The following is a 24,236-nucleotide window of genomic DNA, read 5'->3' as shown; positions in this document are numbered from 1 at the left end:
CCTCTCAACCTCAGATTCTCCAGTGAAAACATATTCAGCCTGGTTAACCTATCTTTGTATTCTAGTGATTCAGGACCTTTTACTAGCTTAGTCGCCCTTCTCTGTACCAATTAATTTATTCCTTTTTAAAGGTGCGGTGATTAGAACTGAACACAATATTCCAAGTGTGGTCTCACCAATGCCTTGTAAAGAGGCACTACCACGTGGTATGGATCCCTTGAATCCATACCACTTAATGCATATGGAAAAAAAAAGGGAGTACCAGTAGGCGCCTTTTGCACACAAATTAAAACAATTTAATTAATAGACCAATGACATAAAAATTAATAGACAGTATATATACACACAAAAATTACACAAAATGTTATGCATGCATAAAACATCGGATTATGCTTACCGATAATTCCTTTTCTTCCTAGAGACCATGGCAGCCATCACATTGGGATATCGTCCCATTCCTTGAGTTAGACAGGTTACTTTTTTCCCCAGGCTCCTCCCCTCTTGTGTTTAAACCACTGCTCCTCCCCTCATCTGGTGTCTTTTCGAGTGTCTCCTTCCTCTCTGGGAAAAAAGAACATAAGGGAGGGCAAATAATGGCTGCCATGGTCTCTAGGAAGAAAAGGAATTATCGGTAAGCATAATCCGATGTTTTCTTCTACGATCCCATGGCAGCCATCACATTGGGAAATACCAAAGCTAAAACACACGGGAGGGCCCAGTCAAGTTCTATAACTCTTTTAATCATTCAGTACGCCATGTAATACTTGACCTCCAAACTGAGGAACAGACACATTTAATTCATAATGTCTAGAAAACGTATGAACTGAGGACCAAGTAGCAGCGTCACATAAGTCCTTTATCGAAGCCTTCGCCTTCAGAGCCCACGAAGTCGCCGTAGCCCTTGTGGAGTGTGCCGTGATAATTGCCGGAACTTCTCTTCCTTCCAATTTGTACACGAATATAATGATTTCTCTGATCCACCTTGAAATGGTCTGCTTCGTAGGAGTCAATCCCTTTCTTGTCCCTTCAGGGATTATAAATAAACTTCTTGTCTTCCTGATTTCTTCTGTTCTCTTCAAATAAGTAGTAATACTTCTTACTACATCTAAATTGTGTAAAGCTATTTCATCCTCACTCTTGGGTTCGGGATAAAACGTCGGCAGTGAAATTTCTTGATTCAAATGAAATTCGGAAATAACCTTGGGAAGGAAATGTGGATTGGTTCTAAGAACAATTTTATCAGGAAGAATCTTTAGATCTGGCTCTTCTGCCCATAGAGCTTGGAGTTCACTAACTCTTCTCGCTGAGGTGATGGCGACTAAAAATACAGTCTTCCAATTTAAGTACTTTAATGAGATCTCTGATAACGGCTCAAAGGGTGGATTCATCAGAGCTCTTAATAATAAATTCAGGTCCCAAGACGCTACTAGAGACCTTATTGGAGGTCTCATCCTCTTGATTGCATTCCCGAATCTAATAATCAATTGTTCTTCCGCCAGTCTTCTCTCTAATAGAACACTTAAGGCTGAAATTTGAACTTTCAATGTTGAATTGGCCAGACCGTCTGAAAACCCCTTGTAGAGGAATTGTAAGACATCAGCAGTTGGAACTTCTTGTATCGCTTCCATCGATCCTCTCCAGTTGATGAACGCTCGCCAAACTCTATAATATGCTACAGAAGAAACCTTCTTTCTTGCTTGGAGTAACAGAGAGATCACCTGGTCCGAGAGACCCTTCTGCTTTAGAGGACTCCGCTCAATCTCCACGCCGTCAAAGCTAACCCTGCGGGATCTGGATGTAGCAGCTGCCCCTGCATCAGGAGCTCTGGAACTACTGGCAATGTCCAAGGTTCTTGAACTGCCATTCTCAACACTGTCGTAATCCACGCCCTTCGGGGCCAAAACGGAAGAATTATTATCACTTCTGTCCCGTCGTCCATTATCTTCTTTAGCACTTTGGGGATTAGTGGAAATGGGGGGGGGGGGGGGGGGGGGAACACGTACCCCAAACTGCACGTCCATTGAACGGAGAAGGCGTCTATCGCTGCTGTTTGAGGAAGAGAGTATCTGGAGAAGAATAGGTTCACCTTCTTGTTTAAGTGCGTTGCCATCAGATCTACCTCCGGCGTCCCAAAACGACTGGTCACTTCTTTGAAGACTCTTCCATTCAGTTCCCATTCCCCTGGGTGAACCTTGTTTCGGCTGAGTGCCAGTATGTTCTGCTCCCCTGGGACATAAATGGCTGTCAATGACCTCAAGTTCTCTTCCGCCCAAGATAATATCTTCAAGAGCACTGTCATGAGCGACTTGCTCCTGGTGCCCCCCTGGTGATTTATGTAAGCTACTACTGAGGTATTGTCGGAAAAGATTCTTACATGCGTCCCTTTGATCGTTTGAGAAAAGCTTCTTATCGCTCTCCATACGGCTTCTGCCTCTCGCCAATTTGACGAGTTTGCACTCTCCTTTTCTTTCCAAGTGCCTTGGACTGCTTCTCCCTTACAGTGGGCTCCCCAACCTAATTGACTTGCGTCGGTTGTAATTAGCCGAAATCTTGGTGACTGCAGAGACGTTGTTCTGTCTTCCAAAGTTCCCTTGGCCCACCAGTGTAGGGACCGTCTTGCTTCCAAAGACAGATTTATCTTCATATTCTTGGACACCCTTTTCTTTAGAAGTGGTAGGATTGTCCACTGTAATTCTCTCATCCTCCATTGAGCCCATGGAACGATCCCGATTGTGGAAGACATCATTCCTAGTAATCTTATGCATTCTTTTAGGGATGTTATTCTTGTTTTTGCCACTGAGTCTGAGAGCCCCCTGATCCTCATGCATCCATGCAATGTATCTCTGTATGCTTCTTCTTAACAGACTTCTTCCTTGCTCCAGAAGGCACACTACAATAATAATAAAAGCCTAATACTAATCTGAAATAATAAACTAATGCTTCCTATAGAAAACGAATAAGGCTCACCTCACAGGGGCACTGTCTTCTATAATGGGGGAAGGCAGATCCATCTCACAACACCAATATCTGTATCAACATAGAAAACCATAAGGTATGTCCAGATACACTGCGTCCATGTAGCCATAGCAAAAAGGTAACCCATTGTCCTACCTTACAGCCGCTCAACCAGATCTCAGCTGCTTGATCTGCCTCTCAGCTGTAACTGACAGGCTTCCCTTTTATTCAAGCAGAGCGCCCTGGGAAGCGTGCAAACACCGTACTGGCGTACCGGAAGTGCGCAACGGCGCAAGGCATCCTGTAGTCTCCCGGCGTCATACTGCCGAAACCGGAAGTACGCATACCGGAAGACACGGCGCAAGGGATTCTGGCTCCTGTAGTCCAAACCCCGGCGTCCGCGCTGTAACATCTAGCACTGCAGCCAGAGTGCTGTAATCCATGCTGCTCAGGTTCCAGTGTGCCGGAGTCGTGAAGGAGAGAGGAGGCTTACAAAAACTGCTCCATACACCCGTTCTCCAGATGTCATGGACAGGAACCCTAAAAGGGTCACGCTCCCATGTTGCAACCACCCGGAGTGACCCCTGTATCTAAAGGTGAGCCCTAAAATAAAGTAACCTTCCTGCCCTAACTAACAAGGAGACAGGAAAAAAAAGACACCAGATGAGGGGAGGAGCAGTGGTTTATTCCCAAGAGGGGAGGAGCCTTGGAAAAAAGTAACCTGTCTAACTCAAGTAATGGGACGATATCCCAATGTGATGGCTGCCATGGGATCATAGAAGAAAATACTTTAAAACATGTGCGTAAATATGATGCTATATGTGAGTGGCATATATTTACCAAGTCCCAGTAGATTGTTCACATATGCGCATATGAGACCAGATGTTGGTATCCTAATTAATATGGGAGGAATTCCCAGCGATGTATTAGGGGGACAACAGTAGGTGGATCGGTGAATGGTTTGTAAATTCTCCCAACGGAAATTTGTAATCCACAAAGAGTGTTCTTTTATGAGCTTTATAGCGCAGAGTCAAATACGGGGTAGATGTAGCGATTACCTTTATCCGTACGGACAACAGCCGATGTTATGTTTCCTTGCTGTAGGTGCGGGGGGCTCTCAGCAGGTCCCGATTTGGGTACGTTTGATGCACCAATCCGCCACACGCCTGTCAGTGTTAGATGGTATGGAGCAGCTGCACCGGCCAGCGAGCCAAATGCAAGCCGCTAAACACTGCGGCGGGCGGAGACCTCCTTGCTTTCAGGTCTCGTGCACTCTGCTAAGCGTGTTGCTGCCGTATGGCGCCGGGATAGCAGGATGGCTGTGTTTTGTCCTAGGAGACACTCCGGGGTTGCGCTGTTGAGATCTTGTCAGGGACCGTGGTGTGAGATGTATTATGGAGCTCACACTAGGTGAGAGATTCCTCCAGGTCCACGGTCTCAGGAGCAGCAGGAATTCCTTGTCAAGACGCGTTTCGCCGCACTTTCAATTGAAAAAGCCGCCGTAGTGCGGCGAAACGCATCTTGACAAGGAATTCCTGCTGCTGCTGAGACCGTGGACCTGGAGGAATCTCTCACCTAGTGTAAGCTCCATAATACATCTCACACCACGGTCCCTGACAAGATCTCAACAGCGCAACCCCGGAGTGTCTCCTAGGGCGAAACACAGCCAGCCTGCTATCCCGACGGCATGCGGCAGCAACACGCTTAGCAGAGTGCACGAGACCTGAAAGCAAGGAGGTCTCCGCCCGCTGCAGTGTTTAGCGGCTTGCATTTGGCTCGCTGGCCGGTGCAGCTGCTCCATACCATCTAACACTGACAGGCGTGTGGCGGATCTGGTCTCATATGCGCATATGTGAACAATCTACTGGGACTTGGTAAATATATACCACTCACATATAGCATCATATTGACGCCCATGTTTTAAAGTATTTTATGCATGCATAACTTTGTGTAATTTTTGTGTATATATACTGTCTATTAATTTTTATGTCATTGGTCTATTAATTAAATTGTTTTAATTTGTGTGCAAAAGGCGCCTACTGGTACTCCCTTTTTTTCCATTTGCAATTTCTTGGAGGGCGGCATCCCTCCCCCAGAGGGCAGCCACTTGCCCACAGCACTCAAACACTTGCCCCTAGCGCTCAGAGCACATTGTTTCACTTTTAATGCATGCCAGTGTCCAGTTTGCTTTTGCTGCTGCACTTGAGCAGTGTGCACTATTACCCAATTTTTCATCTATAATGACCCCCAAGTCCTTCTCTGCAGCAGAATTCCCTATAACTCAATTTAGCTTATAAGTAGCTTGTTCATTTTTGTTCCCATAATGAATTACTATACATTTATCAACATTAAACTGCATTTTCCACCTTTCCAGTTTAATTAAGGTCACTTTGTAGTCTATCCACATCCTCTCCGGAGTTAATTTCCTTATTCAATTTTGTGTCATCCAAGAATATTGCAATTTTACTCACTGTGTCACTTTCAAGATTATTCAATATTAAACAAGGTGGGTCCCAATATTGAACCTTGCGGGACTCCACTTTGGACCTTACCCCAGCTGGAATGTATGCCATTTACCACCACTCTGTCCCTGATTGTGCAATTGGTTTTTAATTCAATTACAAATTTTATCCCCTAACCCTAAATTACCTAGTTTCATTAATAACCTTTTGGAGGCACCGTGTCAAAAGCTTTAGCTAAATAAATTAGTATTACATCAACAGATTTCCCCAAGTCCAGCCCCCTACTGACTTCCTCATAGAAGTGAATTAAATAAGTCTGACTATCTATTTTTTGACGAACCCATGCTGAGCCTTACTTATCACTTTCTCATGTTCTAAGAAATTTTGGGGTACTTCTGTAGTAACTGGGCTGCCGATTTTTTGATTGAATGCCTTAACTTAAGGCATACAATCAGATGCGATGCAAAATTGCATCGCATCGCATACGACCATATTGCATGCGATGCGATGACCCGATTTTTCCATAGGATTCAATGTTAAAATGGACTGAGTCCATTTTAACATGGAATTCAATGGGAAAAAGGGGTCCTTTTCATACCCCTAACCTGTGGCGAGCCCCGCGAGGGGACGGTATTCTGTGTCTGCTCGCCACGCTTCGGGCTCGGTGGCTCGCTACGCTCGCCACAGGTTTATATCCAACTCCATGCCCACTTGGATAGTAGGGGTATGAAAAGGACCCCTTTTCCCATTGAATTCCATGTTAAAATGGACTCAGTCCATTTTGACATTGAATCCTATGGAAAAATCGGGTCCATCGCATCGCATGCGATATGGTCGGCTGCGATGCGATGGACCCGATTTCAAAATCAGCAGCCCAGTTACTACATAAGTACCAATTTTGGATACTATCACTTATTATTCCTTCTAATATTTTCCCCACAATAGATGTAAGGCGGACCGGTCTATAATTTTCAGGGATAGTTTTGCTACCTTTCTTTCATATTGGTACTACGTTAGCTATGTGCCAGTCCCTCGGTACCGTCCCCGAGTTTATGGATTCCCCGAATATCAGCTATAATGGTAGTGCTATGACAGAACCCAATTATTTTAGTATTTTAGGGTATATTTGGTCCGGGCCAGGAGATTTGTTACTATTTAGGTTCTGAAATCTATTTTTGACTATTTCCATACAGTTTGGGAGCAATCAGGAGCCGAGCATTTAATCTGTGGGAGATCTTCTGAAGATTCTTCCCTTGTAAATACCGAAGCTAAAAACGAATCGAATAATTATGCTTTCTCTTTTCCTTCTATTACCAAGGTACCCGGCTTATTTTTAGTGGGCCAGTATTTACTTCCTTAACAGTTTCCAGTATATATAACTGGAAAATTTTTGGGGATTAGATTTGCTATCTGCGGCTATTTTACGTTCAGTGTCTAATTTAGCCATCTTGATTGTATTTTTACATTTCTTTTTACAGTCTTTATATGCGGCAAATTATCTTGTATAAACGTTTTGAATGCCCTCCTTTTTTTAGCTATTTCAAATTTGCCTTTTCTGTTAAGCCACATAGGTTTCCTTTTGAAATTTGTTCTTTTATTTCCCCTAGGAATAACATTTCAGTGCCCTCCAGAAGTATTTTTTTTTAAGTTTGCCACCTTCCAGTAGTATCCATACCTATAAATAATTCCTTCCAGTTTATATAAGTTAAGGACTCCTTAAACTTAACAAAGGTTTGTTTTTCAGAAATGTAAGGGTCTAGTTGCTCATATATAATTATCTTTGTTAAAATCGAAATACACACGGGCAAAAAAAAAAAAAAAAAAAAAAAAGAAAAAAAAAATCGCTGGCAATATGGTCGCTGACCAACCATATTGCCTGCGATTGTCCCCTAATGGTCGCTGGAGCATGCTCCTCCGACCAGCGACTTCCCCTGCCTTCTCTCCCGGCAGTGTGTCATTTTCATCAGCGACCATCTCTGGTCGCTGATGAAAATGGAAAAATCGCTCACATTGCTCTGTGTGTACACAGCTTTAGCGGTACTAGTTGACCTATGCTTCCAACTTATTTCTGGGTAGTTAAAGTCACCCATAATAATTATAATGTCTCCTAAGCTGGCTGCTTTTCCCACCTGTAGCAAAAAGGTATTTTTCTTCCTCCTTATTTAGGTTGGGTGGTTTATAACATGTTCCTACTATAAATTTAGCCCCTTTAATATTACGATTTCTACCCATACCGATTCCACAGACTCCACTGTGCTCTTGTTTATGTCTTCCCTTATGTATGGTTTAACATATAAACAAACCCCATCTCCCCTTCTACCTAATTGTTTTTTTCTAAACAGACTATAACCTTCTAAGTTAGCATCTCACTCATGTGATTCATCCCACAAAGTTTCAGCAATACCTAGGAGATCAAAATCTCCCTCCAAAACTAGGATCTCTAGTTCCACCATTTTACCAGTTAAACCCCTAAGGGGTGTACACACCGAGAACTTTTAACTGGAGATTTTGACTAGATGGTCAAAATCTCCTAGTAGGTTAGCCAAAACCTCCTAGTAGGTTAGCCAAAATCTCCCTATTTTTCTCCTGCTTATTCAATATTGTCTAGCAGACATTGCTTAGCATAGATAGACTGTGCAGTAAAGGCAATTTTGACTAGATCATAGACTATCATTGCTTAGACAAAATCGCTTAGTCAAAGGGGGGTATTCAATGTTGGTCGTGCTCCTGCAGCCATCTCCCGACTGGGCCCTATTCAATGCGGTATTCCCTGACAGCATTGAACAGGGGGTTCTCAGCAGAACGAGCCCGACATCACAAGCTGTCGGGCTCGTTCTGCCGAGAAAAGCTGGAAATAGGTGAGCTCCCAGCCGGAGCTCTTCTATTTCCACCCTCAACTTGCGGCCACGCCCCTTTCTCGCCGCTCGGCGGCTGGGACATTGAATCCCACCCGCCGAGCTTGCTCGACAGCCGTGCCCCTGACATTGAATACCCCCCAAGATCTCCAGTGCATCTAGCCAGAATCTCTCCCAAAATTGCTTAGTCAAAATTGTACATAGGCCAAAATCTCAGTGTGTGCACCCCTCTAGCATTCAGATCTAGTATTTCCTTTGTCCTTGTCATGTTACCTGTTAGTTGCAGAAGGTTCCTGAAACGATAAATCCGTATCATGGACAATATTTGTACTTGGCTGTGTGTCTCATACACTTTTCGTATACCTTGTTCCCTTTTTCCTCCCTTCCCCTTGCTTTCTCCACAATGTAGCTGTCTTTACCCTCTATTCTACACTCATTTATTGGTTTAAGGTTTTTACCTATACCCTACCCCCACCCTCCTAGTTTAAAATCTCCTCAAGCCTACCTACCTTTCTACCCCCGAGCACCCCTGCCCCCTCCTCGTTCAGGTGCAATACGTTGCGGCAAAAGAGATGGTGCCTGACCGAGAAGTCTGCCCAGTTTTCTAGGATTTTAAATCAATCCCTCCTGCACCAGTCTTTGATTCACACGTTAACCTACCTAATCTCCCTCTATGTCCCTGGGATAGCTCATGGCACCGGCAATATTTCTGAGATTATTACCTTAGATGTCCTCGCCTTAAGTTTATTGCCCAGATCCCTAAAGTCTGGGGTGGTACACCTGTCAAACCGTAACGCAGGTGTTCTAAGGCGAGCTCAGGGATGGCAGAAACCTCCCACTGAGCAGAAGGGCAAAAGCAGTGTAGTGACATCAAACCACAGTGTGCTGCATATGCTGCGGGAGACTACCACAGAAGGCTTCCATTGTACTTGATGCCACTCGTGTCAGTCATACTATGCTGCGGATTCTGAGGACAGAAGTATAGTTAGAAAGAAGAGTCATCGGTCCGGGAGAGACTGACCACATCGCTACCTCCAAGATTTAAATAGGAGCGTCCCAGTGTAGAACCTGGAGGACTCCAGCAGGGTACACGGGGAAAGCTGTCACCCAGCATTATACCAGGTGTGGTACTAAGGCGTAACTCACCTGCTCGCAGGACTGGGTGGTGTTGGGCTGACACAGCCAGATGCGGCAGTGCACATAGAACTCTGGGTAATTCACAAAGTGAAACATCTGCAAAGAGAAGCGACTCCGGGACGTGTCCTGAGATGGGATTATGTCCACCGTGGGGTCTCTGTGATGCCTGGAAGGAGCACGAGGCATTGGTTAGGGCACCCAGCATTAAATCAGCTGACTAAGGACCTGTGACTGGGGAGGAGTCTGCAATATCTAGGGCTCACAATGTCACATTCTACAAGATGGCTACAGCTTCCCCCTGGCATAAGCAGCTGTACGTGCGCCTGGTGGCCACCTACACACCTCATTAGCTGACCTAGGAGAAACCAGGATATTAGGGACTCTCCCATCCGCGATGTGCAGGCTACCAGGATGCATAAACCACAAGTGTCCACTAGATTCTGCAACAGATGGAGCAGTGACCCCAGGGCCAGTGTGAGGAAGGTGTATGAGCATAGAGTCCTCACCCATTGGAGATGAGGAGATGTTGGATCTTGCTGCTGGAATCAAGCCCTGGTGTGGCCCAACACTTCTCCAGCTTCAGGGCGAAGTCATCCAGGGGATCAAGTGCATGCATCTGTAACTGGATATAGAGCCGGTGTGTCAGGGGGATGAGGAGTGGCTGCTCATACAGGTCCAGGAACTCTGCCGTTGGATGGAGAGTCATGGTAACATTAAGCGTCCCTTCCATCACATGGAATGTTACCAGCCTGGAGAGAAGGAAACAGAGGGATAAATAAAACATCCAGCGTCATAAAGCCCTGTACAGCAGTCACTCTCTCCTGGGGATAACAACTGCACCAATCACTGGTATCCTGGCTCAGGGCACCTAAACTATAGGCAGCACTATCAGTAATACAACCGCCTATTGTGTCTGTACATGAGCCCTGTACAGCGGTCACTCTCTCCTGGGGATAACAACTGCACCAATCACTGGTATCCTGGCTCAGGGCACCTAAACTATAGGCAGCACTATCAGTAATACAGCCGCCTATTTGTCTGTACATGAGCACTGTACAGCGGTCACTCTCTCCTGGGGATGCAATGTAGCGGAGAATGGTTACATACGAAGCGCTTGTGCGCAGTGGGAATAGCAGCGACACCACACTGTCATAGGGATACACGCAGGAGAACTTGATCTGGAGATCGCTGGATCTGGATATTAAGTCTTCAGGGTTCCTGGATCGCTCCGAGATTGCACCTGTAGTCAACTCATTGGAGTAAATCAGATGGGTGCCATTTACCTGCCAGAAACAGGAAGGGAAAGGATGGGTCACACTGAACAGCGGGTACCTTCCAACCCCTACAGCCATAGGATCCCCACAGTACGGTGTATTGGGTGTGCGCAGGAGGATACCAGTCTGCAGCTGTACAATACTGGGGTGGGGGTTGTTATCGGATAATTCTCCCATAGCTTCTAGACCACCTGGTGTGTTACCTGGACCTGGGTGCCACAGTGCGTGTGGTTCTCATGTGTCAATGTGATGGAGACATGCAGATTAGACGTGTTCTGCACCATACAGCTGGGGTTAGACGTATGTAAGACAGAGGAGTTCACACTCAACTCCGTGAGGATCGTATTCAGGACTCTCAGAGTCATCGCATCATGGTCACAGCTCAGGTCCAGCTTCATATCTAGGACAAAGATGGCTGATGTCAGGAACAGCCCACATCCCCCACCCAGTCCCTTCCTGCTTGCCCCCAACGTCCCCTCCTGCTTACACCACATCACTCCAACCCCTTCCCTTCCTGCTCGCCCCACCACAGTCCCTTCCTGCTCACCCCACTCCTGCTCATCTCTCACCACATCCCACCATCCCCTCCTGCTCACCCCCCACCATCCCCTGCTGCTCACCCCACTACAGTCTCATCACCCCACCCCTGATCACCCCCAAAAGTCCCCTCATCACCATCCCCCATCCCCTCCTGCTCACCCCACATCACCCCCACCATACCCCTCCTGATCACCCCCCCCCCCCCCACAGTCCCCTCCTGCTCACCCCACAGTCCCGCATGCTCTACCTTGGCACTTGTAGTCAATGAAGCCCGGCTTACAGAGACATTGAGGTTTCCCTCTGATCATATGACAGGCGCCTCCGTTCTCACACACATTTGTAGGACAGGTGCCTCCTGCCGCCATCTCCGCTCTCACCATATCCTGCTCCTGGGTAAGGTCCATGTATTGTACGTTCACATCATCCTGAGCATTTCCTGCTGTGGAGATAAACCACAGTTAAAAAGCTAGTGCCCAACCATCGGACGCACTACAGTGCCCCAACCGTGAGACGCGCCACCTGGCTGTGCACACTACAGTGCCCCAACCGTGAGACTCACCACCAGGCTGTTAACATTATGGTGGGATGGGAGAGAGACAGGAAGGGAGGCGGGAGGGGTTACAGAGAGCAGAGGCAGCATGCAGCTTTGAGAACACAGGAAAAGCAGCAGACCATTGACAACAGTTGCCATGGACTAAAAACACAGGAAAGTTACAGTCGACAGCAGAGGTATTCACCGACGACAGCCAGCAAAATGCAGACATTGGTCCTCTGATATGTGATATTCAAACAGCCATACCCATACAGCAGCAGGCCAGAGATAGTGCACCGATAACTGCTACAAGCAAACGGGATATGTTCAGGACCGTCATCTGGGGAACATGAAGGGACAGTCAGCGAATACACAATAATATCCAATATCTGTACTGCACCACACAGCCAGCACCCCCTCCCCCCCCATAACACTGCCAGCGTCCCCCTCTCCCTATAACCACACACCACCAGCATGCCCCTTTCCCCATAACCACAATAACACTCTACTAGCCTCCAAACTTTCAAGCGTTCCCTGAAACCTCACCTCTTCAGGCAAGCCTATAATATTTCGGCACCGCATACATAAGCCTCTGAGGCATTTACTGTATGTATTATACAGCTTCCCTTCTGGACTTTTAACTTTGTGGGACTGCTATTCTATTACTGGTGCCTGTCCTTGTCTTTCCCTCCTATGTCCCTAAGCTTGCAACAGGGCCCTACTACCTCCAAGTCTGTCTGTTGTTACAGTTTGTATTCAGGGCTGCCGAGAGGGGGGTGGGGTGGGGGCGGGTACAAGTTACCCAGGCTTGCTGGAGGGGGCCGAGCCTGCTGTCAGCACAGCACATGCTGTAAGTATGTGCTGATGCTGAGGGGGGTGACAATAACACTCCCATCAACTTTAAAGTGTGTTTTCACCCCCTAAATGTTTGGGGGGCATGGCCTAATTGTGCAAGGTGGACACGCCTCCTGCAATTAGACCACGTGTCAACAATTTTACAGGGGCACGACATACCTCTCGGCTGCCCTGTTTGTATTATCACGGTCTACAATTGTAAAGTGCAACGGAATCGGCTTCACTATATTAGGGAATAGCTTCCCTTCTGGTCCGCCCCAACTCCGGTGCAACCAGGTCTTAGGAGGTGACAAGGTGACAGGGGAGGTAGTGTCAAGAGGAGATCTGACTACCGGGACTGCCTGGGTAAACAACCTACCTAACGGCACCAGGCCAAGGAAGGGGAAGGCGACCTAGGTCGCAAACACAATAAATAACAAAAGCGGGGTACCCCCAGCAATACCTATGCAGAGTAGAAACAAAAAAAAAAACAGAGTACAAACACCCGGTACCCCAAAACAATGAAAACAATGGAGCTTAGCTGTCCCACCTCCCCGGGGGAGGAATAACAGCAGAGAGACCCAAATAAATGATAAGGATAACCAGAAAATAGCAAACTATGAGAATAAAGATGACAAAAAGAACCAGGCTCCAAAGGAGCACGTATGTGACATCAGGTGGTTGAAAAAGGTCCAGCAAAACTCCCAGCAGCTGCAGATGGAAGAGGCAGGCTTGATAAATGGACACCTGCTGACCGGACAAGGAACAGGGAGAAAATGGACCAAGGATCAGCAGACGGCTAGTGTACTCCTAACTGAGCAGTATCACCGGCGCGGCTGAGCTAGGCCAAATCCCTTAAAAGGGATTCGCTGGCCAATCAGCCACCACCGTAGAACCAGCCCCCTAAATGAATGGATTTCAGGAGGCCAAGCGCGCGCCCCCCGACGGGCAGAAGTGTCCGACTAGACCTGGTCCACCAGGCACCAGCACAATGCTGCGGCGATGCAAGAATGTCAGCACTGCTGAGAGTTGCACTATATAAGACACTAACGGAATCTGCTGCCCTATATAAAAGACACTGTAACGGAACCTGCTGCGCTATATAAGAATCTGTAAAAGGAATCTGCTGCGCTATACAATAACCTGTAAAGGAGTCTGCTGTGCTACAGAAGAAAATGGAAAAAGGGATTTTTGTAAGAACTTACCGTTTGAATCCCTTTCTCTGTTTTAATCCCGGTGACACAGTTTCACATTGGGATGGAGGAGGGTCCGAAGGAGCCAGGCACCTATGCTATAAGCTTTGAGAGGTAGGCTCCTCCCTTCTGCATCCCAGAATCCTCAGTTCAACTTCAAAAGCACACTAAGATACATTAACTCAGTACAACGCCTGAACATATTACATGCACAATTAATTTAAACCAAACCATTACAACATGAACATTCATGAAAACGGCAATACTTACTGAGCGTAAGGGAGGGATCGCTGTGTCACCAGGATATTATCAGAGAAAGGGATATGAACGGTAAGTTCTTACAAAAATCCCTTTTTCTCTTTCAATTATCCTGGTGACGGCTTCATGTTGGCACGTTCAAGAGCCGTTCCTTTGGGAGGGTACGCTCAGGTTTGCAGTTCTCATCACTGCTCGCCCGAATGATGCGTCCTCCGACACGAACTCATGGAACCTGTAATATTTGGTGACAGTGTAAACAGATGACCAAGTGTCAGCCCTGCATACTTGCTCAGCCGTAGCCCCATGGCGCACCGCCCAAGAGGTAGCCACCGACCTGGTGGTATGAGCATTTAGATAAGTAGGAGTAGTATCATGCACAGGACAATAAGAGAGTCACAAATAGTTAAAGAACCAACTAGAAAAACTATGTATTTGATGACATACAACAGTTATACCGTTGGAGGTGCCTCCAGGAATCAAGTACTAGTATACTTAAGGAGAAGAGAAATGGTAGTCCACAGAGAGTGGGCAGCCATTCGCAGACAAGGATTCCTTTTTGGAGGCACACTTTTGTTAGGGATGGTGTACAATGAATAAGTTAATACTTAACAATTCCATTTAGTCTAAAATAGTGATAACTCTATTAATTCATATAAAGCAAAATTAGCCATAAAGAGTTAAATAGTAATTTAAATATTTTGCATATTTTCTTGTGAGCAAGAAATGGCCACTGATTTATGTTCATGTAATGGTATCCAAAACAGTGGCAGTTGGTGTTTTTTTAAATAGACATATAGCATAAATTATGCAAATATGATTTAAAAAAAAAAAACCTATGATAGGATAGCTGATGACAAATCCAGAGTATGTGACTTATCTGTATGTATTTGAAAGTATATTTTTAGTTAAATTGAGAATATAAAATACAGAGAGTCACATATAGTATGCCCCTAAATGGTAGTTAGCCGTATGTTATAAGAAACATCTTAGTATGGTAACTAGCGCAGGTATCCTTTAAAAAGATGGAAAAGGCAAGGGAAAAGGGGGGGGGGGGGGGGGGGGGGGGAAGGTAGTACAGAGAGTTAGAGTCTACTCTTTCTGCTGCCCGCCTTCTTCAAAAAAATGAGCGGAAGGGGGGTGAGAGAAGAGTTAGATACACTGATAGAAAAATGGCCAGTGAGAAGAGGTAAGTGGTGTTAGGTCAGCCCTGATACTGATGCATTGCAGGGCTGAAATTCGCCACCAGAAAGTCTCTCTCTACACGGAAAGTAGAGATGGAGAAGAGGGGGGGGGGGGGGGGGAGGCAAGGTAATATTTCTGACACAGGCTGACGGATCAGCAAGTATAAATGTTTATACTATTAATGTCTGGTAGCAGATTTATAAAAGTGTGTGCTCAGAGTGAAGATATTGAATTCAGTCTATTGTAGCCTATTAACATGGCAATTGGTTGAAAAATCTTCACATGCAACTGAGCAAAAGGACACAGACAAAAAAAATAAAAAATTTGTATAAAATTATACATAGGTATTCATGTATCAATAATATATCAATGGTGTTCAGCAACCTTTTAACCTTTAATGTGTGGCTGTAATAAGGTTGTGACTAAATGTTGATAAATCAACAATTAAAGATGTTGATACCGTTACTTTCTAGCAGTAAATTTTATAACAAAGTGTGTCCTTGGTAGAGGTGTTAAATTAAGTCTGTTATTGGTCATTAGTAAACAAGTTTGGCTGTAGGAAAAAACAACCTATGTCGCCACTGCACAGAAATCCTCTGCGAGGAAAAACAAATGCATGTATGTGCACACAGCGTGGGCACCAACAATGGTTTAGTGACAACAATCAATCTGACAATTCCCAACACGAATGTATAACATGAACTGGATCAATAGTCACAGATAGCCACAGAAGCACAGTAGATTAATTGCCAATCAGCGGTGATAACCAACAAATTTATTTAGAGATGCACCAAAATTATATCTGCTGCTGAAAGTGACATTAATGTATGTAGAAAGACAGTATATATGTTACCTTGTACCAGTGGTGTAGCTAGGTGCCACAGCGCCCGGAGCAAAGGCATGTTTCGCGCCCCCCCTTCCCCCCAATTTGTAGTAGGTGAGGCTCCTACACAGTGAAAAGTGGGCAGGGACCAACATTATACCACACACCGTAATGCCCATTGGACATTTTAGTGAACTCTGTAATTCCAATTACACATAAGCCCACACATGATGCCTATTGCATACTATATAACATTCCGCAATGCCCATGACATACTATATAACACACCATAATGCCCATGATATACTATATAACACACTATATAACACACCATAATGCCCATGACATACTATATAACACACCATAATGCCCATGACATACTAAATAACACTCCGCAATGCCCATGACATACTATATAACACTCCGCAATGCCCATGACATACTATATAACACTCCGCAATGCCCATGACATACTATATAACACTCCGCAATGCCCATGACATACTATATAACACTCCGCAATGCCCATGACATACTATATAACACTCCGCAATGCCCATGACATACTATATAACACTCCGCAATGCCCATGACATACTATATAACACTCCGCAATGCCCATGACATACTATATAACACTCCGCAATGCCCATGACATACTATATAACACTCCGCAATGCCCATGACATACTATATAACACTCCGCAATGCCCATGACATACTATATAACACTCCGCAATGTCCATGACATACTATATAACACTCCGCAATGCCCATGACATACTATATAACACACTGTAATGCCCATGACATACTATATAACACACCATAATGCCCACGACATACTATATAACACTCTGCAATGTCCATGACATACTATATAACACACCATAATGCCCATGATATACTATATAACACACCATAATGCCCATGACATACTATATAACACTCCAGTGACGTGCGGTGGTGGCTGTGTACAGAGAGGCACAGTTACAGCCACTACCGCACCCGCACCCCCCCCCCCTCGCTGACAACCGACCCCCCATCCCGCCGACGACACCCGACCATAACCCCCCCCCCATATACTTTTATAACTCACAGTAAGGAGAGGGGTTATTTGGAAGCTGAGAGTCCAGCATCAGGCTATCTGCGGATACTCCTTGCTGCTGGCAGTTGGGAGCCCCAGGGACCGGCACTGGACATGACAGGCAATCAGGGGACTGGGGAGCGGTGCCGCTGATCCTCCTGCTGCTGAGCTCAGCTCTGCTCCGCACTGCAATGCCGGCACCTGCAGTTTTAGACTGAGGTGGACACACTGGCGGGATGAGCTGGGCTTCTGGGCAGGCTGCGGCGGCATGTTATCAGCCTGCCTGACGACCTCCGCACTGCACTCGGCCGCATAACAGGTGAAACAGTCGGCAGCCAGCACTGCTGCAGTGTACAGGCGGCCGTGGAGGAGCAGGAGCTGGGGGGTGAGCTGACGGACGAGCCGTGCAGCGCTGCCCTGTGCAGTTGAACAACGGGCCAGGTTATGAGGAAAAGAGCACGGCAGGCTGCTGCTGGCATTAAGGAGAAGTACAGTAGCTCTGCCTCTTCGTCCGCAGCCCCAGGGATCAGCTCAGAAAGGTACTGGCAAGCTGCACTGCAGGCGCAGCGGCACGCCCCTGTCTCTGAGGCACCTATAAAGGTGCCGCTTAGGCATGCACTTTTAATGGGCTTTTACAGCCATCTGTTTGTCCCCAACCCCTGTCCGCCCCCCTGCTTCTATCCATTTGTACAGGGCAACTGGAGGCACCGCTTTTGGTGCCTCCAGATCAATTAAAACATGATTTCACAGTTAAAAAGGATTAAATTAATATAAATAAAATACTTATGAGACAGAATATGTGTCATGAGTATCTTCTTTGTATTATTTTAATCATTAATGACAGGGGAGGCACTGCCTCCCCTGACTGCACGTCCCTGTAACACTCCGCAATGCCCATGACATACTATATAACACACTGTAATGCCCATGACATACTATATAACACACCATAATGCCCATGACATACTATATAACACACTGTAATGCCCATGACATACTATATAACACTCTGCAATGCCCATGACATACTATATTACACTCCGCAATGCCCATGACATACTATATAACACACTGTAATGCCCATGACATACTATATAACACTCCGCAATGCCCATGACATACTATATAACACTCCGCAATGCCCATGACATACTAAATAACACTCGCAATGCCCATGACATACTAAATAACACTCCGCAATGCCCATGACATACTATATAACACTCCGCAATGCCCATGACATACTATATAACACTCCACAATGCCCATGACATACTATATAACACTCCGCAATGCCCATGACATACTATATAACACTCCACAATGCCCATGACATACTATATAACACTCATATAACACTCTGCAATGCCCATGACATACTATATAACACACTGTAATGCCCATGACATACTATATAACACACCATAATGCCCACGACATACTATATAACACTCTGCAATGCCCATTACATACAACACATCATAATGCCAATTACACATTTGACACATAAGTGCCACTTACCTTAATGCCAGGGGCTTCATGCTCAATGCCAAGGGGCTTCATGCTCGATGCCAAAGGGGCAGCAGGATGCAGCAGGGTGGGTGGGTGAGTGCAGTAGGATGCAGCAGGGTGGGTGGGTGAGTGCAGTAGGATGCAGCAGGGTGGGTGGCTGCAGTAGGATGCAGCAGGGTGGGTGGGTGGCTGCAGTAGGGTGGGTTTGTGGGTGCAGCAAGGTGGGTGGGTTATGTGGTTAGGAGGGTGAGGGCAGCAGGGTGGGTGGAGGGTGGGAGTACACCATAGTTACAGCCAGGCGCCCCCCTGCCTGTGCTGACAGAGACAGTGTGTGTATGCTGTGAGTGTGCACCCCTCCCCTCTCCTCTCCCCTGCCAGTGTGCACACTGCCGCCCGCTCACAGCTCTCTGCGCTGTGTCCGGGGCTACTTAAAATTCATATCTCCCGCTGGACCGCTAGCCAATAGGCGCTCGCGGTCCAGCAGCCATCAGTTGATTGGCTGCTGGACCGCAAGCGCCCATTGGCTAGCGGTCCAGCGGGACCCGGCGTGAATTTTACATAGCAGCAGCGGACGGAGTGGGGAAGCAAGCTGGCGGGCGCGCCGGGGAAGCTAGCGGGCGGGCGGGGGAGCTGGCTGGCGAGCGAGCTGGCGGTGCCATAGCACAGCTCCGGCGCCATGCAATCATCCTGCGCCCGGAGCGTGTGCTCCGCCGGCACCGCCCTCGCTACGCCTCTGCCTTGTACCCAGAGGAAGAAGGTGGGGAAAGGAGCTGAGCAGAAGGCAGTACTGGGTGCCGGGATCAGTCACCAAGGTCCCGTCTTCAAGGAGCGGGCGGGAGATATAGGTGATGAGGCCGGCGTGCTGCTGGAGAAATGTAGCTAGGAGAAAGGTGCAGGGACGAGCGCTGTGAGCTGTGTTAGGTCTGACCTGATGCCTAGGCAGAGCAGGACAGAGATGCGCCGCCAGCATGTCACAAGCACCCGGAGAAGGAAGCAGGGAGCAAGGAGCTGCGGCGTCTGGGGGTGACTGGAACTGTGTCACGGCTGGCAGTTCCCCATGGACTGAGGGAGCTGCTAGCGCCTATGCAGCGTCAATCAGAACACGTTTCACCACGTGGGCTTGATCACCTGAAGCCTAACGTGGTGAGCGCGATGTCAGGTATTTATGTGCAATTGATTGCATATTGGTTGCAGCTGAGATTGATTGGCTGACTTAGCTGTTGCCAGCTAAAATGAGCAGAGCGTATTAGCGGTAAATTTTACAACGTGCAGAGAACGAGAGCTAATCACAGGGGATAACTGAATACATTGTAATGAGTGGAGAGGGAATGATGATGATGAATTTAATAAACAGACACAAAAGTGAGATAATTACCAGAAAATGGTTTTAAACAATGAATGGGGACATACTGAAAAATATTATAAGTAACGCCTTAGAAAAACAATATTGAAAAGGATTTTTATTAAAGAGCTTAAATTAGTATATATTTTTATTAAAGTAAGGAAGAATAATATTGAAAAAGATTATTATTAAAGAAATTAAATTAATATATACGTTTTTTATATCACCGTATTTTATGAGGTAAAAAAGGGGAGAGGTTTTAAGCAATATCAAATTATCTGGTGTGATAAATAGTTGGCTGCTGAATAGTGATAAATTTAAGGTTATCTATTGAATACATAAGTGTAATATGTATGATAAATTTATATAAATAGTAATTGGATAGATAAATAAATAGGTGAGCGCAAGTAAATTGCGCAGAAGATATGCGCAAATGACTGAGATTAAATAAAATAAAAGGTGATTAATTATTGTAGTCTGGTAGGTAGTGCCGATGTTATTGGTGTTAGTGAAAAAAGGGAGGGATATAATTGTATATATTTGTGATGGAATGACGGGCATAGGAGAAAGAGTGTAAATGAAAATGGTGATGTACAAGAAGATTGAAACATAGCGGGAGTACTGAGGGTGACAGCAGTGCAGAGAGAATGGGGAAAGGGAGGGGGAAAAGGGGGAGAGGAGGAAGGGAGAGAAAAAGGAGTGTGAATGTACATATAGGTTTGGAATGAGATCAAGTGTATGGATATGGATTTATGTGATCAATAATGTGAATGTATAGAAGTAAAATCTAACAAGAAAGAGACCAATTAATGACTAATTGTATCATTGGACAGTGATAGGTGTACTGGGTCATGTACTTAAAGTGCGAATACAGCAAATTACATATATGTGCTGACTGTCGGCAAGTGAAACAAAATGTGAGGGTGATGGATGATGCATACAATGAGTGAAAAACCACAATTATAGTGAAAAAAAAAAAAGAGGGCCAAACAACACAGTGAAGATACACCGAGAAAAGTGTAAAAGGCTACAGATTAAAGGATTTGTAGTCTTGTGTCGACATTAGAGAAACCCAAGCAAAATGAATATATGTCTTGAGTTAAGCAGTTTGAGCATATAGCTATACTTCTATATGATAAATAGCAATATTTGCGGTAAAGAAATATACGGCACAGAAAGAAAGGGGAACAAAAAAAGAAATATTAAGGTTTAAATGGTAATGGATGACAGTTTTGGGATTAAACAAAGATACTGTAATTAATGTATTCGTTAAGACCATTATGTGCAAGGGTACCAAGATAGAAAGTCCACTGACTTTCTTTTTTAAGAAGTTCCTTCATGGTGTCTCCACCTCGTATCCCCAGATGTATTCTCTCCAAACAGAAGACACCTATTTTGTGATGTTGTCTGTCATTCCGATGTCGATGAAAATGTCTGGCCACTGTGGTGATCTGTTTCATGTTAGCCAAATCTCTGGATGCATTCCTTATGGTCCCGAAGTGCTCAAGTATCCTATTTTTTAGCATCCTTGTTGTGATCCCTATGTATTTCTTACCACAAGAACAAGTGACACAATACACCACATTGGTTGTTTTGCAATTGAAATATTCATTAATGTGGTGTAGTTTCCCATATTTGTCCGTAACTGACACAGTAGGGGTCACAAGGTTGCAGATTTTACATGTGCCACATGGGAATGTGCCTCGACATATGGGATCTTTCTTGGGTCTTGGAATAAAATGGCTTTTAACTAATGCATCTTTGAGGTTAGGAGATCTCCTCCAACTCATAGATACAGAATCACCTAAATCTTTGGCAAGATCAGGATCAGATTTGAGAATATGCCAATGTTTTTGAATGGCATTTCTCATCTCTCTCCAATTGTTGCAAAAGTCGCCAACAAATCTGGGGGCGCTGTCAACTGATTTTGTTTTGGTTTCAAAGACTAGTTTATCTGTCAAGTGCCATTATGGCTGATCTGGATCTCTTTTGTTTTGGTTTCAAAGACTAGTTTATCTGTCAAGTGCCATTATGGCTGATCTGGATCTCTTAATCAGGCGATTGCTGTAGCCTCGTGCTTTCAAACGTTGTGATAGTTCCAAGCTTGGTTTATCGTATTCATCTTGACTTGAGCAGTTGCGTTTGAGCCTCAGGAATTCGCCTTTCGGAATGTTCCTAACAGTCGGTGGAAAGTGTGAGCAAGAGTTGTGTAGTACACTTAGTTTAGTAGCTGTAGGTTTGCGGACTAGTTTGGTCGCAATCTGGTCATCTTCATTGCGGTATATCCGCAGATCCAGGAAGGAAATGGTGTCTTTACTGAACTCGTAGGTGAATCTCAAATTTAATTAATTGTGGTTTAGACGTGTCATAAACTGTGTAAGTTCTTGTTCTGTTCCGTCCCAGATAAACATGACGTCGTCAATGTATCTCAGCCAAACAATGATTTTCTGGGTCAGGACATCTTCATCATTTTTAAAGACATGTTCCCGCTCCCACCATCCAAGAAAGAGGTTAGCATATGTGGGCGCACAAGCCGCCCCCATAGCTGTGCCTCTAACCTGGAGGTAGAAGCGGTCATTGAAGACGAAATAATTATGATGTAATATAAAAGGCAACAGTTTGAGAATACATTTTTGGAAATCACCCATTCCTTCCATATCCAAGAAATATTTGGTTGCTTGATGACCAAGGGAGTGTCCTATTGACGTATATAAGGACTCAACATCCATACTGACTAATAGTTATTTTTTTCAAGTTCGACATCATGTAGTCTCCTGAGTACGTCAGTTGTATCTTTGACGTAGGAAAGATGATCTGTTACATGTGGTCTGAGATGGACGTCGATAAAGGTGCTTGCATTCTCAGTTAGGCTTTCGCACCCAGACACAATAGGTTCGCCTGGAGGTACCGATACATTTTTGTGCACTTTAGGCAACAAATAGTGTTGGAATTTTGGGGTTCTCTGTGCGTAGGAAGGAGTGTTCAGCTTTCAAGATTGTTCCATTGGCGAATGCTTGATCGATAATGTTGTAATATAGCTCAGTATAGTTGGGGGTGGGATTGAGTAGGAGAGTATGATAGCACTTTGTGTCATTGAGTTGTTTCAGGGCTTCATTGATATACATGTCCTGTGGCCACAGGACAATATTACCGCCCTTATCCGATGGTTTGATGACCAAATTGGTCCAACACTGGATTCCTGTATCGCTCTCTTCTCTCCTACAGTGAGATTGTTGTTACCACTCCATCTATTACGACGATTATGAATATTGTCCATTTCTTTAGACACAAGAGTCATAAAGACTTTGATCTCAGGACTAATCTGCTCAGAAGGTGTAAAAGTAGAACGCTTCTTACAATATGGTCTCTTGGGGGGGTCCACAAATTGAATGTGTGGAATCTTCATCCATTAGTTCTTCAAGAGTGGAGATTGCTTGTAGTTCTTGCGTATTCCAATGCGGACCATTAGTCGAGGAGTCAGATTGATCTAGTTGATCCGATGTTAGGTCCTCGTTTGTATGGAAAAACTTTTTGAGAAGGAGTTTGCGTCCAAATAGCCTAAGGTCGCGCTCCCATCCAAAACGGTTAAGAGATCTTGATGGTGAAAATGAGAGGCCTTTGCTTAGTACATCCGATTGTTCCGTGGTAAGAATGCGATCTGAGAGGTTGATGATGTTAAGAGGATTGGTGTTGGGGGCTAGAGTGGGTACCTCCGGGTTTGATAACGTCTTGGGGACGTGGATTCCCATCTTCGCCTTGCTCTTCCTCTTTTTGCCTCTCCTCATCTTTCTTTTGGTTGCCGGCTTTCCTCTAAAAAAGAAGACTGTCTTTCGGCAGTTTTACCCCGATAATTAGTATTGGGTCTCGTGCCGATTTCAGCAATTTCGTCATTGTCGGATGACTCAATTTCGGATGAACTGTAATGGTCTGGTCTGTTGGTACTAGTATTGGTACGGTTGGTTGATCTCCACTTGTAGATGTTGCCTGAGTCAAAGTCCCTCTTGTCCCTCCCGAATTTAGATTTCTTTCGTTCAATGATGGTCAATTCATAAGTATCAAGATTTTGCTTGATAGTCTCGAACGCTTTTTGGAAGCCGTTGTCCTGTTCCCAGGTTTCTAATTTCTTACCTAGGCTAGTTATTTCTTTGTCGCATTCATCCAAGACCAGGTGATTATGTTTGATAAGAATCCCGATTAGGTCCAGGGAGCATTTGGTTAAAGTGTTTTCCCAGTCGGTTTTTAATGCTTCA

The 24,236-nt window shown here is 45.4% G+C and overlaps 2 protein-coding genes across 11 annotated transcripts in view; one reads left to right on the top strand and one right to left on the bottom strand.

Moving 5' to 3' along the window:
- Positions 1–24,236, top strand: part of DRC7 (dynein regulatory complex subunit 7) — a 224,720-nt gene that overhangs the window by 29,671 nt on the left and 170,813 nt on the right. The gene's annotated exons all lie outside the window — the stretch shown is intronic.
- LOC146045815 (uromodulin-like) overlaps positions 1–24,236 on the bottom strand; it is a 122,530-nt gene that overhangs the window by 18,749 nt on the left and 79,545 nt on the right. For 4 of the 10 annotated variants that reach the window (XM_083164891.1, XM_083164892.1, XM_083164894.1 and 1 more), the window contains exons 2-7: positions 12,023–12,095; positions 11,471–11,662; positions 10,887–11,083; positions 10,517–10,692; positions 9,916–10,158; positions 9,419–9,575 (exon numbers count right to left, since the gene is read on the bottom strand). In XM_083164891.1, coding sequence (XP_083021017.1) covers positions 9,419–9,575; positions 9,916–10,158; positions 10,517–10,692; positions 10,887–11,083; positions 11,471–11,662; positions 12,023–12,095 — 1,038 coding nt within the window. Of the gene's footprint in view, positions 1–9,418; positions 9,576–9,915; positions 10,159–10,516; positions 10,693–10,886; positions 11,084–11,470; positions 11,663–11,960; positions 12,096–24,236 lie in introns of all 10 variants that reach the window. The other 6 variants (XR_014465620.1, XM_083164888.1, XM_083164890.1 and 3 more) reach the window with 5 other exon arrangements.

This window comes from Crinia signifera, chromosome 11, assembly GCF_055691185.1.
Source record: "Crinia signifera chromosome 11, ASM5569118v1, whole genome shotgun sequence".
NCBI classification, from domain to species: Eukaryota; Metazoa; Chordata; class Amphibia; order Anura; family Myobatrachidae; genus Crinia; species Crinia signifera.
This window is presented reverse-complemented; position numbering and strand designations above follow the sequence as displayed.